Source organism: Sinohyriopsis cumingii, chromosome 16 (assembly GCF_028554795.1).
Source record: "Sinohyriopsis cumingii isolate HCF-2022 chromosome 16, ASM2855479v2, whole genome shotgun sequence".
Classification (NCBI taxonomy): Eukaryota; Metazoa; Mollusca; class Bivalvia; order Unionida; family Unionidae; genus Sinohyriopsis; species Sinohyriopsis cumingii.
The window spans coordinates 8308584-8333077 of NC_142976.1; the positions used below are offsets into that span (position 1 = coordinate 8308584).

A 24494-nucleotide genomic window follows, 5' to 3' on the forward strand; every position below is an offset into this window, starting at 1 on the left:
GCCATAATATTTACTCAAATGAAGGAACAAATGGACAGGTCATGTAGGTTGAGCTGTATCATTTTTGTTCAAGTGGTAACAAAATAACAATGTTGTTTGGGTCAGAAAATTTCATAAAAATGCCCCAAAATGCAGATAATATTGAGTAACATACCTGAATTCCTGGCAGTTCTATATCCATAAGTGGAGACACATTGCCTGACCTGTAATTCACATTAAATATTATTTACATCATTTTCATTTTACCTATACAAAATAATCATAGAAATTCAAAGTTGTCTTAACAAGCATGGAAATGGAATCAGTAAGAAAAAAAATAGGGGTTCATTAACTTTAAGAATATCCTGTGATGGTTACTAACATTAGGGGATCATTATCTTTAAGCATATCCTGTGATGGTTATTAACAATAGGGGTTCATTAACTTTAAGAATATTCTGTGGTGGTTATTAACAATAGGGGACCATTAACCTGAAGCCTATCCTGTGGTGGTTATTAACAATAGGGGATCACAAGCTGATTATGATCAGATCTCCACTGTTGTACATGAAGATCTGATAGTGACTGCTTAGAGGTCATGTTATGGTGACCTATGTTATAACCAGAACTGCTAATTCAATCAGCCAATCAGCTTAAGTCTTATATCTTTGTATTTGAGAGACTGAGCAGTATGCCTGAAGAGCATCAATGTGTGCAAATGATTTGATCTACTTTCAGGTTTCTGAAAGCTGCATGTCCATTGGCTTATTCAAAAGCCACCATAAGCAGCTGCCATCAGCTCTTCACGTAGGACAGTGGAGATCTGATCTGAATTAGAATGTAGGGGATCATTAACCTTAAGTATATCCTGTGGTAGTTATTAACACCAAGGGATCATTAACCTTATGCATATGCAGTGGTGTTTATTACCAATATGGTTTCATTAACCTTAAGAATATCCTGTGGTATTTATTAACAATAAGGGGTCACTAACCTTCAGCACATCCAGTGGTTATTAATACCAAGGGATCATTAACCTTTAGAGTATCCAGTGGTTTTCATTAATAGGGGATCATTAACCTTAAGAATATCCTGTGGTATTTATTAACAATAAGGGGTCACTAACCCTCAGTTCATCCAGTGGTTATTAATACCAAGGGATCATTCACCTTTAGAGTATCCAGTGGTTTTCATTAATAGGGGATCATTAACCTTGAGAATATCCTGTGGTATTTATATTTATTAACAATAAGGGGTCACTAACCTTCAGCACATCAAGTGGTAACTAACACCAAGGGATCATTAACCTTATGAGTATCCAGTGGTTTTCATTAATAGGGGATCGTTAACCTTAAGTATATCCAGTGGTGCTTATTACCAATAGGGTTTCATTAACTTTATGCATATGCAGTGGTGTTTATTACCAATAGGGGATCATTAACCTTAAGCAAACCTGTGGTAGTTATTAACAATAGTCACTAACCTTCAGCACATCCAGTGGTTATTAACACAAAGGGATCATAACCTTAAGGGTATCCAGTGGTGTTCATTACCAATTGGGGAACAATAACTTTAAGCATATTCAGGGGTGTTTATTACCAATAGGGGAACAATAACTTTAAGAATATTCAGCGGTGTTTATTACCAATTGGGGATTATTAACCTTAAGAGTATCCAGCGGTGTTTATTACCAATAGGGGAACAATAACTTTAAGCATATTCAGGGGTGTTTATTACCAATAGGGGAACAATAACTTTAAGCATATTCAGGGGTGTTTATTACCAATAGGGGAACGATAACTTTAAGCATATTCAGGGGTGTTTATTACCAATAGGGGAACAATAACTTTAAGCATATTCAGGGGTGTTTATTACCAATAGGGGATTATTAACCTTAAGCATATTCAGCGGTGTTTATTACCAATAGGGGAACAATAACTTTAAGCATATTCAGGGGTGTTTATTACCAATAGGGGAACAATAACTTTAAGCATATTCAGGGGTGTTTATTACCAATGGGGGATTATTAACCTTAAGCATATTCAGCGGTGTTTATTACCAATAGGGGAACAATAACTTTAAGCATATTCAGGGGTGTTTATTACCAATAGGGGAACAATAACTTTACGCATATTCAGTGGTGTTTATTACCAATAGGTGATTATTAACCTTAAGAGTATCCAGTGGTGGTTATTAATGACAGGGGATCATAAACCTTGTTATCACTACCAGATACTGAACATGTCACTGAAGCAAGAAAGAGCAAATGAATTAACAACTTACATGACAGTGGATGACAATGTATAATGACAGGATGACAGTGTCTTATGACAGTGGATGACAATGAATTATTTTACAATCTTGGAATCTTCCAATACTATTAATTCAAAATTGTTTTCATAACACCAACTTAAGTGAATTTCATTTATGCATTTCACTGCTACATAGCAGGATTTTAAAGATGCAATAACCAATAATTTATTTGTGGAAACCATAGGACTCCATTTAACAATCCATAATTCATTCGTGGAAACCATTGGATTCCATTTAACAATCCATAATTCATTTGTGGAAACCATAGGACTCCATTTAACAATCCATAATTCATTTGTGGAAAAAAATAGGACTCCATTTAACAATCCATAATTCATTTGTGGAAACCATAGGACTCCATTTAACAATCCAAATTCATTTGTGGAAACCATAGGACTCCATTTCACAATCATAATTCATTTGTGGAAACCATAGGACTCCATTTAATAATCCATAATTTATTTGTGGAAACCACAGGAGTCCATTTAACATACCATAATTTATTTGTGGAGACCATTAAACAATCCATAAATTTCAGAAACAACCAATGTGCCACTTTTTGAAAAACCATGAAAATTAATAGGCACATAAAATGATAAGTTCAAAGAATCAATGCAACAATTGCTTTATTCAATGACTCTGGTAGAAATTTTTATATTTTAAATGTGTACAAGGTCTACACTGTTCCTCCAGCCCTTAGTTTAGGATCATTCTAGAATTAAATGTGTGATAAAGTTGAAAGATACTAATTTTATTTTAATGATTTCACCATCCATAAAAATGTTAATTAGAACTGAATTAAAACTGGAGTCAGATGAAATTACTTTCTGTTGTGGTTTTCTTATAATGTAAAATTATGCTACAAAGAATTTGCTGTACTTGTCATAACTAAACAGCGAATTTGAAAATATTATTTGTGTTGTTGTTGTTGTGGGGTTTAACGCCATTTTTCAGCACACAATAGGCTATACATGGTGGCCAGTATTAATGGTGGAGGAAGATCCCTGGAAAACCCTGGAAAGAACCACCGACCCACGAGAAGCTACTGGCAAGCTTTCTCACATACCCACATTGGCTGAATCCGCAACTCAAACCGCCGCAGACAGAGGTGAGATGGCAGTGATCCGTAATGAAAAGCACTTTAGACTACTCGGGGCCCATATTATTTGTGTTTAATTCTTGAGTTTTAACTTCATCATAGTAAGTACATACCAGTGAAGTCATGAACAATGCCCTTATTAATTGTATCTACTCATTAGGCTCCCTTCAAAAAGATTTTCTCCTCCAAGAAGGTACAGTCTGTTTTTCAATCTGGTCATGCTCAATTCTGAGACTGATTTAACCAACAAAGTTTACAGTAAAAAGACACTTAGCATGCACTGAGACAGGTCTCAAGAAAAATGTAATGTTCAAGGCAGAATTTAGTTGCAGCTTTCCTCCCTAAATGGCACATTAGTATCAAGAAAGTCATTAAACACTGTTTGAGAGTTTTGATCAAAATGAGATGTATGTATTTATTAAGGTATTTGCAGAAGTTAAGCTGAAAGGGTACTCACTCTTCTCTGCTCTTTTTGAGTGCTCCCAGGATTTCTCCAATGTAAGAAAGAAGACAGCATAAGGTGTCAAATAAATTCTGAAAAAGAGATATAGCAAGATGAATTATAAACTATACTTATCAGCAAATCACCAATATTGTGAGACTGTTAAATCAGGACATATATGCAAACATATTTGTCATCTGAAGGGTTATTACCACAAAAAGAATGGTAAAACTTGATATGCAATGACAATATTTTGTGCTCTGAGGAGACAATACCAAAAGACATTGCTAAATCATGACATACATGTAATTATCTGGTCCACTTATGTGACACTACCTAATGCAGTATAATAAATATGTGGAGGCAAAGTTCATCATCTGAAGAAACTCATCTGTTTTCTGGGGTCATATACTGCTGCTATAAATAACAAATCAGGAAATTACTCATACGCTTTCTTATGCAGCAGTCATCTTTTAAAAAATATTCTCAAATTTATATGAGTGGAATTAAAGAGATGATAATAAAAAATTGCCAAAAAAAACCTTTTATTGCTTTCTTTTTTTCTTTTTAATGAACCAAAAAAGTGTAATGTATACATAGGCCAGTGTAAAATGTAATTTGGTGGGAAAAAAGGATAATGATTAAGCCAAAAGCATAATGGCTGGCATGTATGTATATGTCCCAAGCAATGTCACAAAGGAGAGTAACAGATTTAACAAACCATCTTATAATTGCTGATGCTGACACTGATGAAAGGCTGTATCAAGATCTCACCATTCAAAAATGAGATGTACAAATGAAAACAAAAGAGGAGAATTGGATAAGAATTTTACCTTTCCTGACTTTGAATTTTGCATAACTTTCTCCAGGATATCTTTCTTGACAATCTGATCCTTGCTGGAAAAAAAAGTAATATGACTTTACCAAGAGCAGCTGGTATATTATTGGTTCATAATTCAATTCAACATGTAGGTTTGCCACAGGTGAATAGATACAGACCCTGAAATTGGCAATTTTATGAAATCTGCATCTTGTTGTTATTTCATGTGTTCTGTTTATACTTCCTGCTTGAGTTGCATCTGAATTTCATCTATCAGCTTGTCATTTTTTATTTACTGTCTCAGATTCCAGCGATTATCTCATATTCACTTAATTGGAATGATATCGAAACATATTCACCAAAGCTGGCTTTTCTCTTTTTTGCTGGTTTTTCTCTTTTTATTTTTAGAGTGGTAAAGGGAGAGCATTCAAGGTGTGCTTTAATGGAATGGACAATATATCAGATGCAAAAAAAACCCCATTACATTTATAATAAAAATATAACCACATTAAGTTAATCAATACAGTTATAGTGTAACTGTTAGCAAATTATATTTCTTTTGTGTCATTCAAAGAAAGATGTGATGGAACAGAGAAAACCATCAATGGTGGTTGTTTTTTGTCTGCCTTGACAAGAACAAGGTCACAACTGAATATGGCTGAAAAACTGTCAGGGTAAAGAATTTGATCACGGAGGGGCTTTTGACCAATGAAAATTATTAATGCTTGAATATAATTGATTCTCAAATCCAATAATGAAATCATCTTTCTCATCATTCATCGTCTGCATCTATGCTCATTTTTTACCAAAAAGCATTCAACATTTCATTTGCATTCATCCTGCATTTCTTTTTCTTTTGGCATTCCAGATGAATTCATTCTGCATTCCATTTGTTTTCTTTCTGCATTCTGCTTGCATTAAAGTTTAATTTCACAGTAAAAAGTAACCATTTCTCAGTCTGTACATGATGCATGTAAAGATTTTTCTTTATATTAGCTAAAAGCTGAATGGAACCTATGATTTTTCACATTCACTTTCATCAGAAGTATCACATACCAATTAGTGATGTTATGGTAAGCTGAAAATTGTATCACGGTGTTGTCCCACTTTAATAACATCATGGCAATAATATTAATGTTTATACTATTTCTTTAGAAAGATCTCTAAAAGCACATGCCAGGCCAAATACTTAGGCCAATGTTACAGATCAGAGAAATTTTAATTCCCATTCTTTTCATTGTTGACTATTGCCTGTAGGATGTTGTTTTGAAATTGATTGAAATGTAGTAATGGATTACAATAAACATGTTACTCTGTATTAGTATTCTGAATTGAAATGAATCGAAAATGTACGTGTGTGGTATTTCAAACCAACAAGATATCCCCAATCTGTATATTTCACTGATATCACTATGCAAAATTTTTCATTAGATATATATATATATATATATATATATATATATATATATATATATATATATATATATATATATATATAATATATATATGCACACACACACAAATATTCATACATGATTACATGACTAACAGAACTTGATATAAAGCAAGTAATGTAAAATCCTAAACACTGCAAGATGCCATTCACTGCAAGCAGCTTGTGGAGTATATTAATATTCAACTCATTTCATAAATTTCATATCAAATGAAAGATCCTATATGACTGAAGATGTTCCATAGTGCTAATATGCCACTCTATCTCTTGAGAAATAAAAATTAATTAAAATGTTTAAGTGCATTTGTAATTACAGATACACATTTGAGTTTAGTAATGTAGAGCACATGCAATAATTCAGGCCTGCCTCAAATACTAATCATGGATCACTACAGCTGTAGCTTGGCTGCTGTGGATGGCAGTGCCATAAATAATAATCAATACCCTTTATGGCTGTAGTCAGGCTGTTGTTTTGTGGATGGCTATGCCAAAAATACTGATCTTTATTCATTACAGCTGTAGCAATGTTATGTCAATTTAACATGTATTGTGTGCTTGCACTTTGTAAGTGAGGGCAGGAGTTTGGGCCTACCTGACTAATGTCATTTAAAAAAAATGTTTACTTGGATTTCAGTTCAGTACCTTGGTTTTTTCTCTATTGTCTACCTGATTTTTGACATGTTTATAAGTTCTCAAAAAGTTGTTTACTGATACTGAGTTCAAGACTAGCCTTTGAATGAACTTCTGACCCTCAAGCTGGTCATTTTAATGTGTCTTAGGTTTTTTTGTATCAGGTTCTGATAAACGAAAATGATTCATTGCTCCTTTTATTTTTGTCTGTGGACCCAAAGTATTTACTGTTGTCTTCAGATATAATCTGAGAGGAATCATTTATCTTAATTATTCACTGGAATTACAAAGTGCTCATTAATGTTTAGACTAAAACACTGCTTTGGTATTAATGAGGACTCAATGACATTCTGGATTGTATCATTGTGATTCATCAAGACTACTGGTATATCAGCACATTCAAGGCCATTGGTTCATCACACATTCAAGATTGGAATTCATTCAGAATACCACTGGAATTCATTTGGAACACTGTACTTTTATGACCTGTGATACAAATTTTAGGAATATGTGGGATTTAATTCACAACACGGAGTCCCTTTTAAATTTTCACTTTGTATTGTAGGAAAATTAATTATTTATTGAACTTTACTAAACTTGATGGTTTTACTTTTTCTGTTTCTTTGTATAAAACCAGAGTCGTAACAGTAGGCATTTGTCTCATGGATGGATGTGCAACAAATACATTATTACAACTTGTAACAGCTGTAGCATGGCTGTTGCTGTGTGGATGGATGTGCTGTAAATACTGCCCTGCCTGACCTCAATCAGAACAACAAGCAGACCACTGCAACTGTTACTATCATGTGGCTGCAATGTGAGATCAAAATGGAAGTATCGCCCACCTCCCTACTCTAAATATTCATCAAAATTTGCTGATTAGTAGCATCTATAGTCATTTTTAACACAAGAGGTGTGTACAATGTCACCCTCCCTCATCAAAATGTACTGATTACCAACACTAACAGTAGGCATTCTTGGTCATGTGCTGATTACTCACCAAAACTGTAACCATCCTGTGGCTGCACGGAACAGCGTGACATGACTAGTGCCCTGCCCAACTCCTGCCAATGTGTCCATCACCACCATTAGTTCAGGAAACCCACCTGACTCGCCATTGGTGGACAAAAGGTTCTCCCCTATCGGTATAAGAGCTGACAAAATGGCATAGCAGACAGTCTCATCCACTGGACTGTAACAGATCAAAGTAGCACAATTTAATATCTATTTCAGTTTTACTAAGCTTTATAAGTATTTCTGTTTGTGCTGAAATTTTGTTTGGAGTATTATTATACAATTCAGACTGAAAAAAAATTGTGGAAACAAATGTATTCAAGAATTCTAAGTATTGAGAGCTTGGACAGTTGTATATCATTGATTTGTTTGAGTACAAGGTATTATCCCTATGGTGTCCAATGGATTCAAAGGATTTATTGTTTTATCAAGGACATTCTGTTGTTCTCATGAAAGAAGATTTTCCTATTAAATTATGTTTCTCCAATCACATTAACATTCAGAATATATGCCTGCTACCCACCAAATCACGAAATACTAAAAGATGAAAATTCATCTTTACTGTTTATAACATATTGAAACAGGTGTTGCCAGCTATAGGCTGAGCAAACTACCAACATTGATACTTGCATAGTGGGATGGATGGGAGGGTCTTTATGTAATGTGATTGGGTAAGTATTCTCTGAAAATATAATTTACTACAAAAACTGGCTTTTTCCTCTGAATACATTCCCTGATTAGATTAACATTAGAAGATTAGGTAACAGTAGGAGGGAATGTCGAACATCCTACCTATACCTTGGGTATCCGTGTAGGGAAGAAAGACTGGATTCCCCATGTAAAAGAAAACACAGTCCTGTTTGAAGCAACACAACCACTCAATCAGGTTAAGAAGATTACTGATATCTTCTTATTGTCAAAGTTCACTGGCGAATCCTCTGCGGAGCTAAATCCCAGAGATAAATAGTGGAAAAAGTTGACTGCATGCCAGCCAACACTTTATATGTTTCAGATCAAAACAGTGCACCTGAACGCTAGGCTCAGAGAGATCACTCAAATTTCAGGAAGTGACTGAGCTTTTGAGATGTCAAAATGCTGAATAAATAACCCACTTAAGCCAGAAAGATCAAGTGCAGGAGGTGATATCCTTTCTTTCCCATCTTAATGGGAAGGAAGATTTGTTTGCTGTTGACACAATTTGTCTTTGTGCTTTAAGTAGTGCTTGAGAATACAGACTGGATCTTGCATGGTTACTGCTCTTGACATATTTATAGATGAAAGGGAGATGACTCTGATTGCCCACTGATAAATGCTTCTTGGCTACAAAGCCTGGTTGTGTCATGAGGAAGGGCATGTAACTCGCCAGCCTTGCATGTTGAAAATAAAGCTATCAGGAAACAAGTACTGCATGACAAGGTTTAGCAAAGTCTGGGCTAACGGCTCGAATTTATCTGAACTGTGCCATACTAAGACCAATGACAGATTCGATTTTTGGCTAGGTATTTTGGTTTGTTCAAATAAAAATTCGCTAGTAGGTCTGATAGATCTTTATCATGACTAGCATCTCTATTGCCATGATGCCTAAATGTGCCTGATATCATGGAGCAGTAGCCACGGGTATTAACCAGCATCCACCTTTTCTCCTCATAGAGACAGAGAAAAAAAGTTGACTAGTTGAAGGATTGAGGCACTCAGTGGGACAATGTTATTGACTCACCACAAGGTCCTGAAAGTATGCACTTTCCTACACAAGCCTTCAGTGTAGAGGGAATTCTTGTTCTTGACATTCTCTCCACAATCAAAGGTCTAAATTCATTCTCTCCTGCAATGCAGTCATGACAGAAGGCTGGCATGATGGAGAAGGCAGTCTGAGTAGAGATGGAACACTTGGTTGTTTGTTAAGATTCAGTTTGCCTATAATCTTCTTCTGTAGGTCTATCACTCAAGTATATCGCTGATCCAGGACTTGTCCCATCTGAGAGGGGCTATCAGATTTATCTTGCAATACTGACCCCTTATTTTCTGTACTAAGACTCGGGAAAGGAGGCAAATCCCCATATCCCCTTCTGAACTATAGGTGAGTGCATCCATGGCCCAAGCTTCTGGGTCCCAAGAGGGCAAGACAAAAGTGGTGCTATTTGTTGCAACAAGGACTAACAGCGATCACCTAAAAGCTTACAAATCTGATGAGAATTCGATGGATGAAGAGACTATTGGCCATGACACTGAATCTGCTGGGAATGTGTTGGCTTAGTACGCTTATCTGAAAAAGGCAGCACCAACAAAGAAACTGCAAATCAGCAAGCACAGGTCAGACAAACTGTTGGCACCACCGCTCAAGTTTGAGGAGACAAGTCATTACTGAATGGTGTTTATGATTTCAGGGTTGATGTCAAGAGGCAGTTCCCTTGGTCCCCATTGCCACTAACTGTATCAATGTCTGGCAACATTGTATCATAATTACTTGTAGGAATTTAAAATTTGTGTTGTCATCACCCTCTTTCTTTGCTTTGGTCAAACTTTTGAAAACTGTAGTCCATGCTCTCATATATGGTGCATATACTGCGTTGTACTGAGGAAGTATATTTTGTAAATGGAAGGCACGATTTATGCATGTCTTTCTTAGCCTTAAACTTGTTGCATTTATTAGATTTCATTGATAGGTTTCAATGAAACAGAATAAAACACAACAAAAAGGTATAAATTAAAGATGCAACATGTTAACAAGTTGCTAAAACACCTGCTACTAATTGGGTGAGCAACCAATAGGCATTGTGTGAAAAACAGTGAATTGCTAAAGAAAAAAAATCTAATTTGCCCGAGAAAACTTTGATCATGTTAATGAACTGTGAATTTTTTTCAGCTTGTTGATAGACCAGAAAATTATTCATATTCATTCCTATGTATGCCTCTTACCTAGAGAAAGTTGTAAACTTTGTGTACAAAGCAAAGCTTGTGACCTATGAATGGGAAACAGTAGGACTGGATTACCTATAATTAGTGCTCACTGATTTTAACATATGTACTGGTGGCAGGACAAAAATAGCTCTTTCAAGGCTGTCAGTCACACATATCATTTTATATTTATAAAAATGGAAAAAAGAAACATTCAATCCATGCACTACAGAAACTAGTGAGAACCAGTCTCTAGGGGACTGAAACTGTTACATCAGTCTTTGTGACTGGTACAATGATGTGTGGCTGAGTAATCCAATTAAGGCTATCATGTGTACACAACTAGCTGTTAACTGATTAACTTACTGTTGTAATCTTAAGAGTTTAAGCAAAATGTGGGATTTTTTTAGAGGTGTTATAATAAGGGGATCAAAGGTGGTCCATGATGGCTTCTGAGTGTTAGATTAAAAATCTGCCATGAACTGAGCATCAGCACTATCGATCCAATGTGTAAGGAGGACCTTAGACAATGGTTGACATCAGGACCTGGAGGAAAACATTGCTTTGCATGAAATATGTTGAGATCTGTAATATGACCTTGTTTATTCCTTTTCATATATCAATTTCAGCAACTGCCACCTTGTTCAACAAACAAAAAGTAAAAAAGAAAAACAGAATGGGCACCTTTGGGCATACTGAATTTGAGTCAGGGCAAGTGGAATATGAGCACAGGCTTGTGATTATTTTTTTTAAGTCAACAGTCCTGGGCTTGTGTCTGAAAAAAAAATCTTGGAACAACGAACATGCATCACTGATAGTTGAGTTGTACCATTTGGTCAAAACTATACCACATCAAAGAAAGTTAAAAACTTCACTAAATATTCACAAAATTTAATAAATATCTACCACATGTTTAGGAAATGAAAATTATTCCCAAAAAATCCAGTATTAGGAGGTGTTTTGTTTGATGTTATTGAATGGAACTGAAGCTTTAAAACTGGCAAAACTAGCTGTGGCAAGGGGAGGTAATGGGCATGAGTTACTGCTCTTTTCTATACACTATCAATAGAAAAAACACTTTCATCTTTTTGTAGGGCTGGATTCACAGAGTAGCAGGCTTACATTCCTAATGTTAATGTGATCAGGAAATGTATTCAAGGGAGAAACACCTGTGTGTAAATAAACAAAACACAGCCTAAAATGCAACTATCCACCTAAAGCAAAAGTACTGCTAATGCTGGTTTCATTTTCAACCAAATGTCTGTGTTTGCAAGAACATATTACTGCATGTCTCTAATTCAACCTCCAGCCTTAAGTCCCTGTTGGTAAGCACAACCACAGGGGGCAGCAAAATCCAGTTGGGTAGGAGAATGTGACTTTTTTGCTTTCACTTAGTATTTACATGGTAACAGGATGCTGAGCTTAGTAGTTTCCAGGCTGAGACCCTAAAGTTAGGTCCAAACCACCCTGTGGGTGGGGATGAGGATGGAAACTTAGGCCACTTTCAGTTTCAAGTATGTTAACAGTATCCAATTTATGACCCACAAGGGATCAGTTTCTTTGGGTAGAGAAGAAACGAAGAGTTGATGTCAGTTGCATGTATATATTTTTTTTCTCTTCATGCCAAGTAATTATATTGATATGGTTTCCAAGTGGGGATCTCAGTAATTTCAAAATGTGACTAGGGATTACTGTAAGTTGCAAACATATGTCCCTATAGACAATGCCTAGGGATTAATGTAAGTTGCATACATATGTCCCTAGAGATAATGCCTAAGGATTAATGTAATTAACATACATGTCTCTAGAGATAATGCCTAGGGATTAATGTAATTTGCAAACATATGTCCCTATAGATAATGCCTAGGGATTAATGTTAAGTTGCATACAATGCCTAAGGATTAATGTAATTAGCATACATGTCCCTAGAGATAATGCCTAGGAATTATTGTAAGTTGCATACATATGTCCCTAGAGATAATGCCTATGGAATACTGTAATTTGCATACATATGTCCCTAGAGATAATGCCTAGGAATTATTGTAAGTTGCATATATATGTCCCTATAGATAATGCCTATGGAATACTGTAATTTGCATACATATGTCCCTAGAGATAATGCCTAGGAATTATTGTAAGTTGCATATATATGTCCCTATAGATAATGCCTATGGAGTACTGTAATTTGCATACATATGTCCCTAGAGATAATGCCTAGGAATTATTGTAAGTTGCATACATATGTCCCTAGAGATAATGCCTGGGGATTAATGCAAGTTGCATACATATGTCCCTAGAGATAATGCCTATGGAATACTCTAAGTTGCATACATATCCCTAGAGATAATGCCTAGGGATTAATTTAAGTTGCATATATATGTCCCCAGAGATAATGCATAGGAATTAATGTAAGTTGCATACATGAATGTGTCTATTTGTGCCCAGTAGGTGTATATATGTTTATTGGGTATGGAGCTAAACAGTTTCTATGTTATGACTCAGTGGCTACATTCTTAGAGCCTGAGGGTACGGTAATACCAAGGTGTCACAGTATAACATGTTTACAATTTGTTGAATGATTACACATGCAAATTATTTTACATGTCATATTAAGGTTATTTACAAGTTGTAGTTTCTCTACACCCTACCTCTTAGCATCAGCCACAGGGAAGAGATCAAAACTCCAAAAGTGTTGGCACAATCTGTGTCTAATAGGATTGACAATGACAAGTTTTATGTATCTAGATTTAACTGTGAGGAGAACAGTGGTGAAAAAGTTCAAGTACTTTATACCTGCATGTATGTATGCATAGAAATAGAGACATATGGATTGGATCACAACATCCCTGTTCTGAATGCATTGAGAGAAATAGTTTACATTTCATGTTGTAAAATACAGAATTATCACCAGCAAAGAACTAAAAATTTAGTGAAGAAACAAAATTTAAGAAAAAAAATATATGTTAAAGACAATATTTCAATGTGGAATATGCAAATCCCTCTCATGAAAAAAATGCATTACAAATTAGCCAAATGTACTGGACTGGTGGAAATTTATTGCTGCTAAAATAGATGGAATACAGTACGATACAAAAAAAACACACAGATGTCTCTGTAAAGTATCATACCTTTTCTCCTTGACAAGATGCATGGTGAAAGTCTGAAGTAACTGTCGGTTCTCTTTCACTACTTCTTCCTCTGCATCCTAAGAAAAAAGAAAAAGCACTGCATGAACTCAAGATGCTATCACCCCTCCCATGTCCGTAATATCAGATCCCTCTCCATCCAAACTATTTATACTGCATCAATCCATCCAAGTCAGGCAATCTTCCTATGAAATGTGCCCTTGTATCAATACTTCCCCTGAAATGTGCCCTTGTATCAATACTTCCCAAATGATATGTACATACTGGTAAAAAGGGAAGTAAAGTTTCTTGCTCAATGTACAGAGAGTAACTTTAAAATTTAATAGATAAGTGCTTGAAGAAATGAAAATAATGTGTGTATTAAGTATAAAATATGTTTTGATTCTTTTTAACTGTTTGTTTCTTCATTGAGGTGCATCCTCAAACTACATGTGAACTGAAATACTGCACATCTGTGTAAATATTTTATTCTTTTCTGATCTTGTGTTATCTTTTGATTTGAGATTATCCATGCATGCATCATTCAGATGATAAGACCTGACTCAATTTACTTTGTAGTTTCAGCACTAACCTGTAAAATCATAAACACTACGATGCTTGGGACACATTTATGTCTGTCCATCTTGATTCTAGTTTTATTCTAACATTAATTACAGATTCATAGTCTTAAGCTAAACGTCTTTTTAAAATATGTGGAGTGGCAGTTTTCAGTAATATAAAAATATAGAGTCGTGCACAAGTTCACATTTCAAATTAAATTATGAAATTAGTCAAATAATTAGGACTGTTACAATTTAAACATACATGGAAGGCAGTTTTAAAAAACATATATGTCAGGGTATTTTGAATGCATAGAGTTTGTATTAAAATGAAAAGAAAGTTCTAAATTGTATCTATGGGTGAGTACCCCGCATTAAAAGTGCCTTCCTTGTGTCCCAAGTATGTTTTACTGCAACAGCCCTTACTATATTATGTGAACCTGGGTTAGAAAAAGAAATCATTAATTGCGCTACATTAATTTGAAACGAAAACAAATGTAATATTCTATTTATCACATGATGAAAGACTGATATTATAGAATTAAATGGTAAAAAAAAAAAACTGAACTGGGGATATACATGCCTTTGACTATTATATCAGACTATGATGTCATTTATGATGTCTCAAGATCTATGAAATGTATCAAGTACTGGCAAAAATATGATGTGGGCAGATTAACCTCAACAACAATATGATAATATGGTTATATTTACTATTACCTTCTCAAGAAATAAAATCATTCTGAAGAAATATTTTCAAGAAATATTTCTGATTAACCAAACGCATATAATCTTGAAAGAATTGTTGGACCATTACATACCTTTGGAACACTGATCATTTTGCTGAGCCAGGATTTCAGTATGGATTGGTCCACATCAGCCAGTTTGGACAAAGATTTACACAACACCGTGTATCCTTTTTCATTTGGATGTTTGTCAGCTGCAAGGTGGTCAAGAATATACAAAAATTAATAATTCCAATTATATCTCTCCCAGTGATGATTGTACATTAAATCTGCCTTAGTGTCATTAGCAGAAAGCTCTTAATATATGACACCTGTTCAAAATTAACAAAGTAAAAAGCTTTAACACTGGGTTGATGTAGGGTGTGGACAATCATGTAGATGTATGTATGGGCAGGTGGACATACTGATATGCATATGTATGCCAAAGTAATCATGCTTTTGACAATAACCACAAAAAAAAGAACTGCATCACAAACAGTGCATGCTCATTGTGAATACTGCTAGATCTTTGGGGTTGTGTAAGAAAAGTCTGCAACATAAAACTCTGTAAGTTCCTGTCTGCAAATGCTACAGTGGGCATAACACTATTGCTAGACTTAAGTCTCTTTACCATCAAGTCCAGCATGCTACAGTGTGAAATGAGTCCAAATGAAATGAAACCAAACAAGTAAACCCCAGAATTAAATTTGTAACCTTACTAGTGAAAATCTACGAGACCACTGCAAGCATGTCAAGTCAATTTTCACAGAAAAAATGTTCAACTTTTTGTTATCATACGTTTCACAAATTATTCCAATGCAAAAACTTAGCACACCAGAGAGATGCTATCAAATTCGTTGACTCTTCTAGGACGTTATAAACTTGCCACTTTTCTGTTCTTTGGTAAAACATAACATGAAACATACCTAGCTGTAAAAGCTTGATGAAAAACTTCAGAGTCTTGCTTGCAAACTGTGGTGTCAGGTTTTCTTTGGCTGAGGACAGCAATACCTTGTTCAGGTCTGGAAATAAATATATGTAAAAACTGTCTTTAATTTGTGTAAAGCTCTACATACACTAGTTTTGAGCATCAACTTGAGCTTCTTTTATAAACCTAATAAACAAACTTCAAGAAATGTGTATTTTTTAATGACAGTATAACTATTAAATATACATATACAATACAATGTATGGGATAGTGTTACATAATGATTCTTTTAATCTTCCATGTTGTTTATCATACATGTGCATATAGTAAATGTTGAGAAGACCACCATTCGGATCAACATTTAATATGCATTCTATCAGAACTCAAGGGCTCATCATCTAACAACAGTCCAAGACAATAAGAAATGTACCGATTTTGGAAACTTCTAAACGATTCAGACAGGTATGTACAGTTCAAGACTACAAGAAATGTGACAGTTTAATAATTACTACACCGTTCATATGGGCCTAAACAGTTCAAAACAAGAAATGCTAATTTCTAAACCATTCAGATGGGTATATACAGTAGTTTCATAGCATCTTGAAGTTTTAACACACATTTGGAGGTTGTAGGTTGTGTACTGTATTTTGTTGTGTTTAACATGTGCTAATGTACTATGAACACCCAGCAGGAGGTGAATAACTGATATATTTAATAACAGCATTTGACAACATCTTACAAGTGTATGTAATGTGTGTGGGCATCTTTAGTGCCATGATCTTCTCATTTCATCAACTTGACCCCCCTCCATTTGTTTTACAAAGTATAAAACATGCACATCTTTCTGAAATTAAGAAAAATTGATCTAAAATGCTCATATTATATATCCCAACATACAGTATTCAGGAAATATATTAAGTTTTCTAATTCAATGGAATTGCCATTATTCTGTTGTATCATTTGTTTCAATGTAGAACTTTTAGGACAATTCGACAGCCAGACAAATTGAACTGATATGAGACTTTTAAAGCTTGTCCTCTTATTTACTCTGACTTATCATCCAGTAATTTCTAACTCATATACACAAAATTTTGGTGTTATCCTTGTTACTCACCCTCTGTCTCAGTGTAGAACTTTTCAAAGGCCTTTCTGGCTGCAGATTTTTCTATATGACTCTCCATGAACTGAAGGCAGTCAAGAAGGATCTTCTCTTCTAGGCCACTGACAAGAACAAGACATATACTGAGTCTTCTAGGTCAATAACAACAAAGAATAAAGGCATGTACTAAGTCTTCCTGGCCAAAGACAAGCAAGAACAAAAATATGTTCTATGTCTTCCAGCATAATGACAAGAAGAACAAAGTCATGTACTGAGTCCTCCAGCCCAATGACAAGCAAGGACAATATACATGTACTGAGTCTTACAGGCCAATGACAAGCAAGAACAATGATATGTACTGAGTTGTCCAGGTCAATGACAAGCAAGAACATTATATGTGTACTGAGTCATCCAGGTCAATGACAAGCAAGAAAAAGACATGTACCGAGTCTTCCAGGCCAATGACAAGCAAGAAAAATGACATATACAGAGTCATCCAGGCCAACAATAAGCATTAACAATTACATATACGGAGTCCTCCAGGCCAATTATAAACAATAATAAAGACATGTACTGTGTCATCCAGGCCAATGACATGCAAAAAACAATATACATGTACTGAGTCATCCAGGCCAATGACAAGAAAGAATAATATACATGTACTAAGTCATCCAGGTCAATGACAAGAAAGAATAATATACATGTACTAAGTCATCCAGGCCAATGACAAGAAAGAATAATATACATGTACTAAGTCATCCAGGCCAATGACAAGCAAGACAAAAAGCCCTGATAAAATAAAAAAAAAAACCTATGCAGATTATATTCCTAAGTTAAGGGATAATATGACATCCATCTTTTAAACTAGACTTGTAACTCTATAATGTGTTCTCCCAATGAAGACCAAAATGTTAAATTCATAAAAATTTAATGAAAATAAAAATCAAATGTCATTCACAAAAACATACCAATATGACAACCAAATTACATTTATCTACTCAAGTGATTTCCACTTAATTGTACTTACAGGTTTATTCAAGAGAAAAAATGACATCGTAAGTCATGGCCAAAAGATAAAAATTTAAAGATTGTTATAATGACTTATGATTCACTAACATAGGAATACAAAATACAAATATGCTTGTAAAATTTCATGTCTATGTGATGGAGCTTCATGCAACTGTGCCAATGTCCTTATCAGCAATGGGTGTACAAGACCACAGGACCAAAAAATATTGGGCTATGTGGCTCAATTTGCTTGCCTTTACAGATCACTATCATCTCACCTCTGTCCACATGGTTTGCCGGTTCGAGTCTCGGATTCAGCCAATATGGGTATGTGAGAAAGCTTGCCAGTAGCTTCTCGTGGGTCAGTGATTCTTTCTGGGGTTTTCCCAGGTTCTTCCTCCACCATTAATACTGGCCACCATGTACAGCCTATCATGTGCTGAAGAATGGCGTTAAACCCCACAACAACAACAACTGTCCACATGGATTCAAGTCTTAGGCTTGGCAAATGTGGGTATGTGAGAACACTTGCCAGCAGTTTTATGTGGGTTGGTAGTTCTTCCCTGGTTCTTCCTCCACCAGATATACTGGCTGCTGTGCCTTTCATGTGCCAAAAAATGGCATTAAACACACCAAACTTCAAACAAACTCCCAAAATATGACCCTGCTACAAACACTGGAGGTATCAGAACTTACCTTTCTGTGTCAGAGAAGTCAACAACCAGACTGTGGCAGACAGTCAGGACATGTATATACATCTTCTCAAGGAAATCCTCTCCATCTGATGGTCCAAGGAACTTCTCCAAGGACATAGATACCTACAAGATACCAATTTTAGGAATTATATATTTTTCTTTGAACATAATCAAACTGTAATAATTTTTTGGTGTTTTTTTGGCTTGTTTTAAGAACAAAAAGTGCTACAAGATCATTTGCTTACCTAAATGGTCTCCCCATGGATCGAGATCGAGATAGATATTTATGTGTTTATAATTGGGTATGTATTATTGAACAAACTTATTTTACTCTCAAAACTGGCTTCATCTTCAAAATGTTACCTAATCATGAGTTAGGACAACGGGTATGAGATGGAAAGAGTTACATCCCTTTACCTGAGAGGTGGTCATATCTTTGTGTCAGAGACATGAATACAACTAGAAAATGTAACATTATTTTTAATGTGCTTTATTACCCATGTACCAAGATAAAATCTGACATCTTTCTTACATCATTGAAATACCATCCTAAAACAAGGCATTACTAGTCTTGTAGAAATATTATGAAATTGAAGACAAACCAATGGAAATCTAAAACAGAAAAGGTGGATGCCACAATACAAGCTCTGCCCTACAAAGTGACATTTACTAGTAGACAATTTTATCACCAAAGGTCAAATAACAAAACAACATTAAACAGGGAGACAATCTCTCTTTGACTAATTCCGAGTTTATTATCATAACACAACTATTTAGTTCTATGAAACAGGAACTGTAGACTGGGATTGTTTTCTCCAAACTGGTATCCATTTGCCTTTGCAAAGACCATTAACAGGAGAATATTGTGATCTGGTCTTGAGATTGTAGTACAGATGAACCTGTTTTAAGATCACTTGTTTTAAACAGTTAATTGTTTTAGAAAGCCAGTTTTTCAAATTCCTGTGAGACAAAATAAAGAAAGGAGCTGCCTTCAAACAAACACTCATCTTCAGAAGTCACATCTCTCACTCCCCATATGATTGAGCTTTTACAGTTTATAATAGTATGTAGTGATCAGTGAAAACTACAACGCAATAGTTATGATTTGTCACTTGCGTGTATTTACAGAATGTGAACTTGAACAGAAGATCTGCTATATTTAAAGTGTAATATAAAATTAACTGATTTTGGTAATGTAAAAAGTATGTGGTAATTTGGGAGAGGTAACTCACAGTTTCAGTCAAGTATTCTGTGGAGACATCCAGTAGCATGGGAAACATGACTCGCACCATCTCCTTACTGCAGTCTGTGTCAGGACACCACCTAAAACACACACAAATTACTCAGAAATAAGTGCTTATCATAAGCATGTGATACCATCAATTCACACTCTATTAACAGTTGTAAAATTTAGGTCACTCCAATTAAATACACGGGGGGACTGAAAAAGCTTTTTTTCCCTAGTAGTGGGTATGAACCTTTTCTTTGTACAATTCATTTTGTTTTAATGGTGGTACCAAAAGTTAAAAGCACTGTAGAGCTAACAACATTAGTCCTTCAAGGCATGTAAAGTTTATATGACTAACAAACTGTACCATAATAGTCCTGTGCCATCTCTGAATACTCTGACCTGCATTCATAACTTACTGCAAACACAATTTTTCCCTGGATGTCATCCTTTATGGATTTTATTGTTGTTATAAACCATAAATTTAAAGACCCAAGTATGAAAACATGGCCCATTCACAATATGCAAATTAATGTACCAACAAAGATGTAAATTTTCATATTTCACAAAATGACCACTTGCAAAAATAAATGAATTCACAGTATACCAAACTGCACAAAGAATACAAATTCTAAGAAGCAAATTCCACAAAATAATGTCTCCGGCTTTTTGTTGTTAGTAGGAGAGTTTATAATTTGTTGACATTGCTAGGTGACAATGGTAATATAGTAAACAAGGTATAGTAAATTTATAGGAAGACGAGGCCTTTTCATCACCAAGCTACTAATAAGATTTGGTTGAAATACTATAATAATTAATTACTGTGTTGTTGGTAAGTCTCACAAACAAGGGCTATAACAATGCAGAATGCTGACAATTGAGGTCATCAAAGATCATATGAAAATAAAGCTGCATATAAAATCTGGTTGAATTCAATTATAAATGAGGTAGTTACTGTGTAGAAATATAAGTGAATGTGTTTGACAATTGGGGCTATTAACTCAACTAATGATTGCGACAACAGAACTCTGCCTAGGCAGACATGCCAACCCTAACAAGACCTTCTCAGAAAGGCAGTTGACTTTTTGTGTAAGTATGACCAGTTTTCGTTATGGTGTAACAAAACATCATGTACTGCTATTCAAAAGTTCGAAATTCAAAATATGTATTTAAAAAGACCGGAAATTATTTTCCAGTCTGATGCAGTGATGATAAAAATGTTGTAAAGAACACTTAGACCTTAATTACCTCCAGTACAGTTGCACAAACTTCAGTTCCAAACCCTTTGGAGCTCAATGGCTTCTTGTTATCTCTCCACTTGACATAATTCTTGGATTTTTGTTTTCAATCACACATGATGAGGGCAATCATATCTCCTGCTTTAAGACATACTCAGATCGACATAAGATGTCCAATAAACATAACTGTTGTCCTCCTTTCTTTTTTCCCCAAGAAGCTGAATATTCCTTTCAATTCATCTGTTCTGACTCTTAACAACTTTTAAGTGGATTATTTTCCCTTTCATCTTTAACATGTATCGCTTGCTGGTGGCCATTTTCTGCCAAGATCTCATCATTATCAAGCAGGAAACAAAATCTGTTTGAAATCCAATAGTAACCAAGGTTGAAATCCAATAGTAACCACAACTTGTTTGAAATCCAATAGTAACCAAGGAATATAAATTGAGTGGAGCTGACACTCTGAGACTCTAATACACTCCTAAACAATGACACAGATTACAATCTGACATGGCCAGGTTCTTATCAGTATCTAGCTACATACCAAATCTGGTTGAAATTTAAATGATTTTTGTGTGGCTGTAACCTATAATTAAGGGAGTCATTGTGTGGAAATCAAAGTGGGATGGACAGACAGACAGATGGATGGTGAAATGAAAGGAGGGTTGGATGGACAGGTCAATTTAACAGCTCCTGTTTTCTATGAAAGTGAGACCAAAATATCAACACACAGTTGGATTTGATATTTTAAAACCTGTAGAAATAAGATACTCAATGCATCCTAGTGAATCTATCTGCTAATTACAGTTCATTGCAAATAGATGAAACAGTAATATAAATTTTTAACCTAACATAAAAGAATATACTTGAAAAGTCTTGTGACATTCATCAGGAGACAATACAAATTGGCATAATTTGCCAATCCAATTTTATTCATCTACACTGAACTGTGATCTTTTGCACAATTCTGGTAAGAAGCTTATTTGGACTGAAGGATGGTCAAACTAATAAAAGTATGGACTGATGAACAGACAATACCATGATGCTACTGCAGCATGCAAATGTGGCACCTGACTTACCTTCACTTCAGGAAGTCTAAACATTACATAATACAATAAACACTTACGTGACAAGGTCTGACACAAATTTACACAGAGACTTTAGCAGTTGCTTCATGGAAGTCTGGATTGTAAACAGGCCATGAGCTGGAAAGGAAATTACAATAGTGTCAGGTTTATTTTCAATCATATTTATGTATTGACGAATTAAAGTAAATTCTCAATATTTCATAACTTCAAAATAGTCAAAATACAAATAAATCATTTTCAGAACTATAATTTTGCTTTCTTTATGTTTTTGTTGGTTTACACAGCACTTTTTAACACACTACTGGCTATATCACGCCAAGGACATACAGAGGTAGCTGACCTGGGTGGGTCTTTAACCCGCAACCCTTGAATTATGAATCCGATACTCCATTAACTAAGCAACTACAGCTCCCATTTCAGCATGGTGTGTCTGTACTTAGATATCTGGTAAATTCCCAAATTGTGTTTTTACAATGCAATGCTAAATAATACTTAATCACATAAATACTATGTAATTTAGACCCATAAACTTGTACTAATTTTTGACAATGTATGAATATCATCATATCAGGGTGTCACAAATCACATCATAATGTGATGTCAGATGGAGGTGTCAAGTTTTAAAAGTCATTTCACATTATCATCTTGTGGTTTTCTTGGACAAATGTTATTTTTTTAAAATCTTGCAGAATAAAAGACTCATGAAGATAGCTCTTACTCAACTCCTTTCACAAGTTTGCTTTAAAGTGAGCACATATATCAAATGTTGCATCCTTAAACAAGTGAAAAGACAAAGAGGGTTGAAAATCAAATTAAAACAAATTACCCCAAAGTACAATGACAAATCATTAGACAGGTGAAAAGAAAGAGAAAGAGATGACCATCAAACAAGATTCATTTCCTAGCGAGTACAACGACTAGTTATAATTAAAATGGATTTTGCAAAACTCTACATCTTGAATAGGTTTTGGGATGAAGCAGCTCTCTAGTTAAACTGACGAGACTGGACATTTTGGTGTAGTAGGAATGGGCTTTGTTATTGAAAGTTACAGTTGAATACAGCAGGTTATGTTACAGTTGAATACAGCAGGTTATGTTACAGTTGAATACAGCAGGTTATGTTATTAACTATGCCTATGCTTTGATTATTTCCTATGCCACAAAAGTGACAGTTATGTCTGTCAGTGTATAAAAATGAGAAAAAAAGGAAAAGTTTAACTCTTTGTTCTACAAAAGTCCTCACATTTATCACAGATAGTGAAAACTGACTAAGCTGACTCCGGAATACAAGGAAACTGCCCATGGTGGTATGTCTGGATGGCAAACCATAAAAAAAAAGTAAATTCAATTTTTTTTTTACTGCATACACCAATCTTTAGATTATATAGTTCTCTGAACCACAGATCAATACATCTCAATACCAACTTGTGTAATTCGATAAGTAAATGTTTCTTGCAAAATGATCTAAATACAAGCCCTAACAAAGCATTGATCAGAGATGAATGGACAATGTCAACCAAAACTGCTTGCGATCTGGTCAATAAGGAACATATACTCACAAAGGACAATATATGTAAGCACTTTTTTCCTAAATAAACTTCTTATATACTGTAATTTTGTCACAGGCTTAATCTATGAGAGAATTTAAATCTATTTTGTCACAGGCTTAATCTATGAGAGAATTTAATTCTATTTTGTCACAGGCTTAATCTATGAGAGAATTTAATTCTATTCTGTCACAGGCTTAATCTATGGAATAATTTAACAATTATTTCAGATACATGTTGTTTTCAAGCAGTATACATTGTTGATAATGATGACTATCATGATATTAACCATTTTACTTCATGATGCTATTCAACTCAACCAATATTCCATTGCATCAAGACTGAATTATGAATGAAGCTGAGTAAAGAACAAAATGATTGTATTTATTTCACTATTTGAAATTTATTCCCTTAAGCAATTCTAAATTATCTGATAGCTTATGCTAAAAATAAGAATATATAATAAAGATGTGTACTGTCTGAGATTTCACTTCAAAAATAAAGGATACCTGTCTATTAGTGATAAACTGTGCATTCCCTTAGGAGCATGTACCAACAAGCTTCAATGTAATTAGTTACTGAAACAGAAGATGTGTATCTAAACATATA

General features: G+C 34.8%; 1 protein-coding gene across 3 annotated transcripts in view; it reads right to left on the reverse strand.

Moving 5' to 3' along the window:
* LOC149779901 (E3 ubiquitin-protein ligase UBR4-like) overlaps positions 1-24494 on the reverse strand; it is a 274868-nt gene that overhangs the window by 191262 nt on the left and 59112 nt on the right. For all 3 annotated transcript variants that reach the window (XM_089936591.1, XM_089936589.1, XM_089936590.1), the window contains exons 28-38: positions 22377-22455; positions 20017-20107; positions 18786-18907; positions 17097-17203; positions 15981-16076; positions 15151-15269; positions 13773-13849; positions 7736-7927; positions 4666-4729; positions 3848-3924; positions 155-203 (exon numbers count right to left, since the gene is read on the reverse strand). In XM_089936591.1, coding sequence (XP_089792717.1) covers positions 155-203; positions 3848-3924; positions 4666-4729; positions 7736-7927; positions 13773-13849; positions 15151-15269; positions 15981-16076; positions 17097-17203; positions 18786-18907; positions 20017-20107; positions 22377-22455 — 1073 coding nt within the window. The remainder of the gene's footprint in view (positions 1-154; positions 204-3847; positions 3925-4665; positions 4730-7735; positions 7928-13772; positions 13850-15150; positions 15270-15980; positions 16077-17096; positions 17204-18785; positions 18908-20016; positions 20108-22376; positions 22456-24494) is intronic.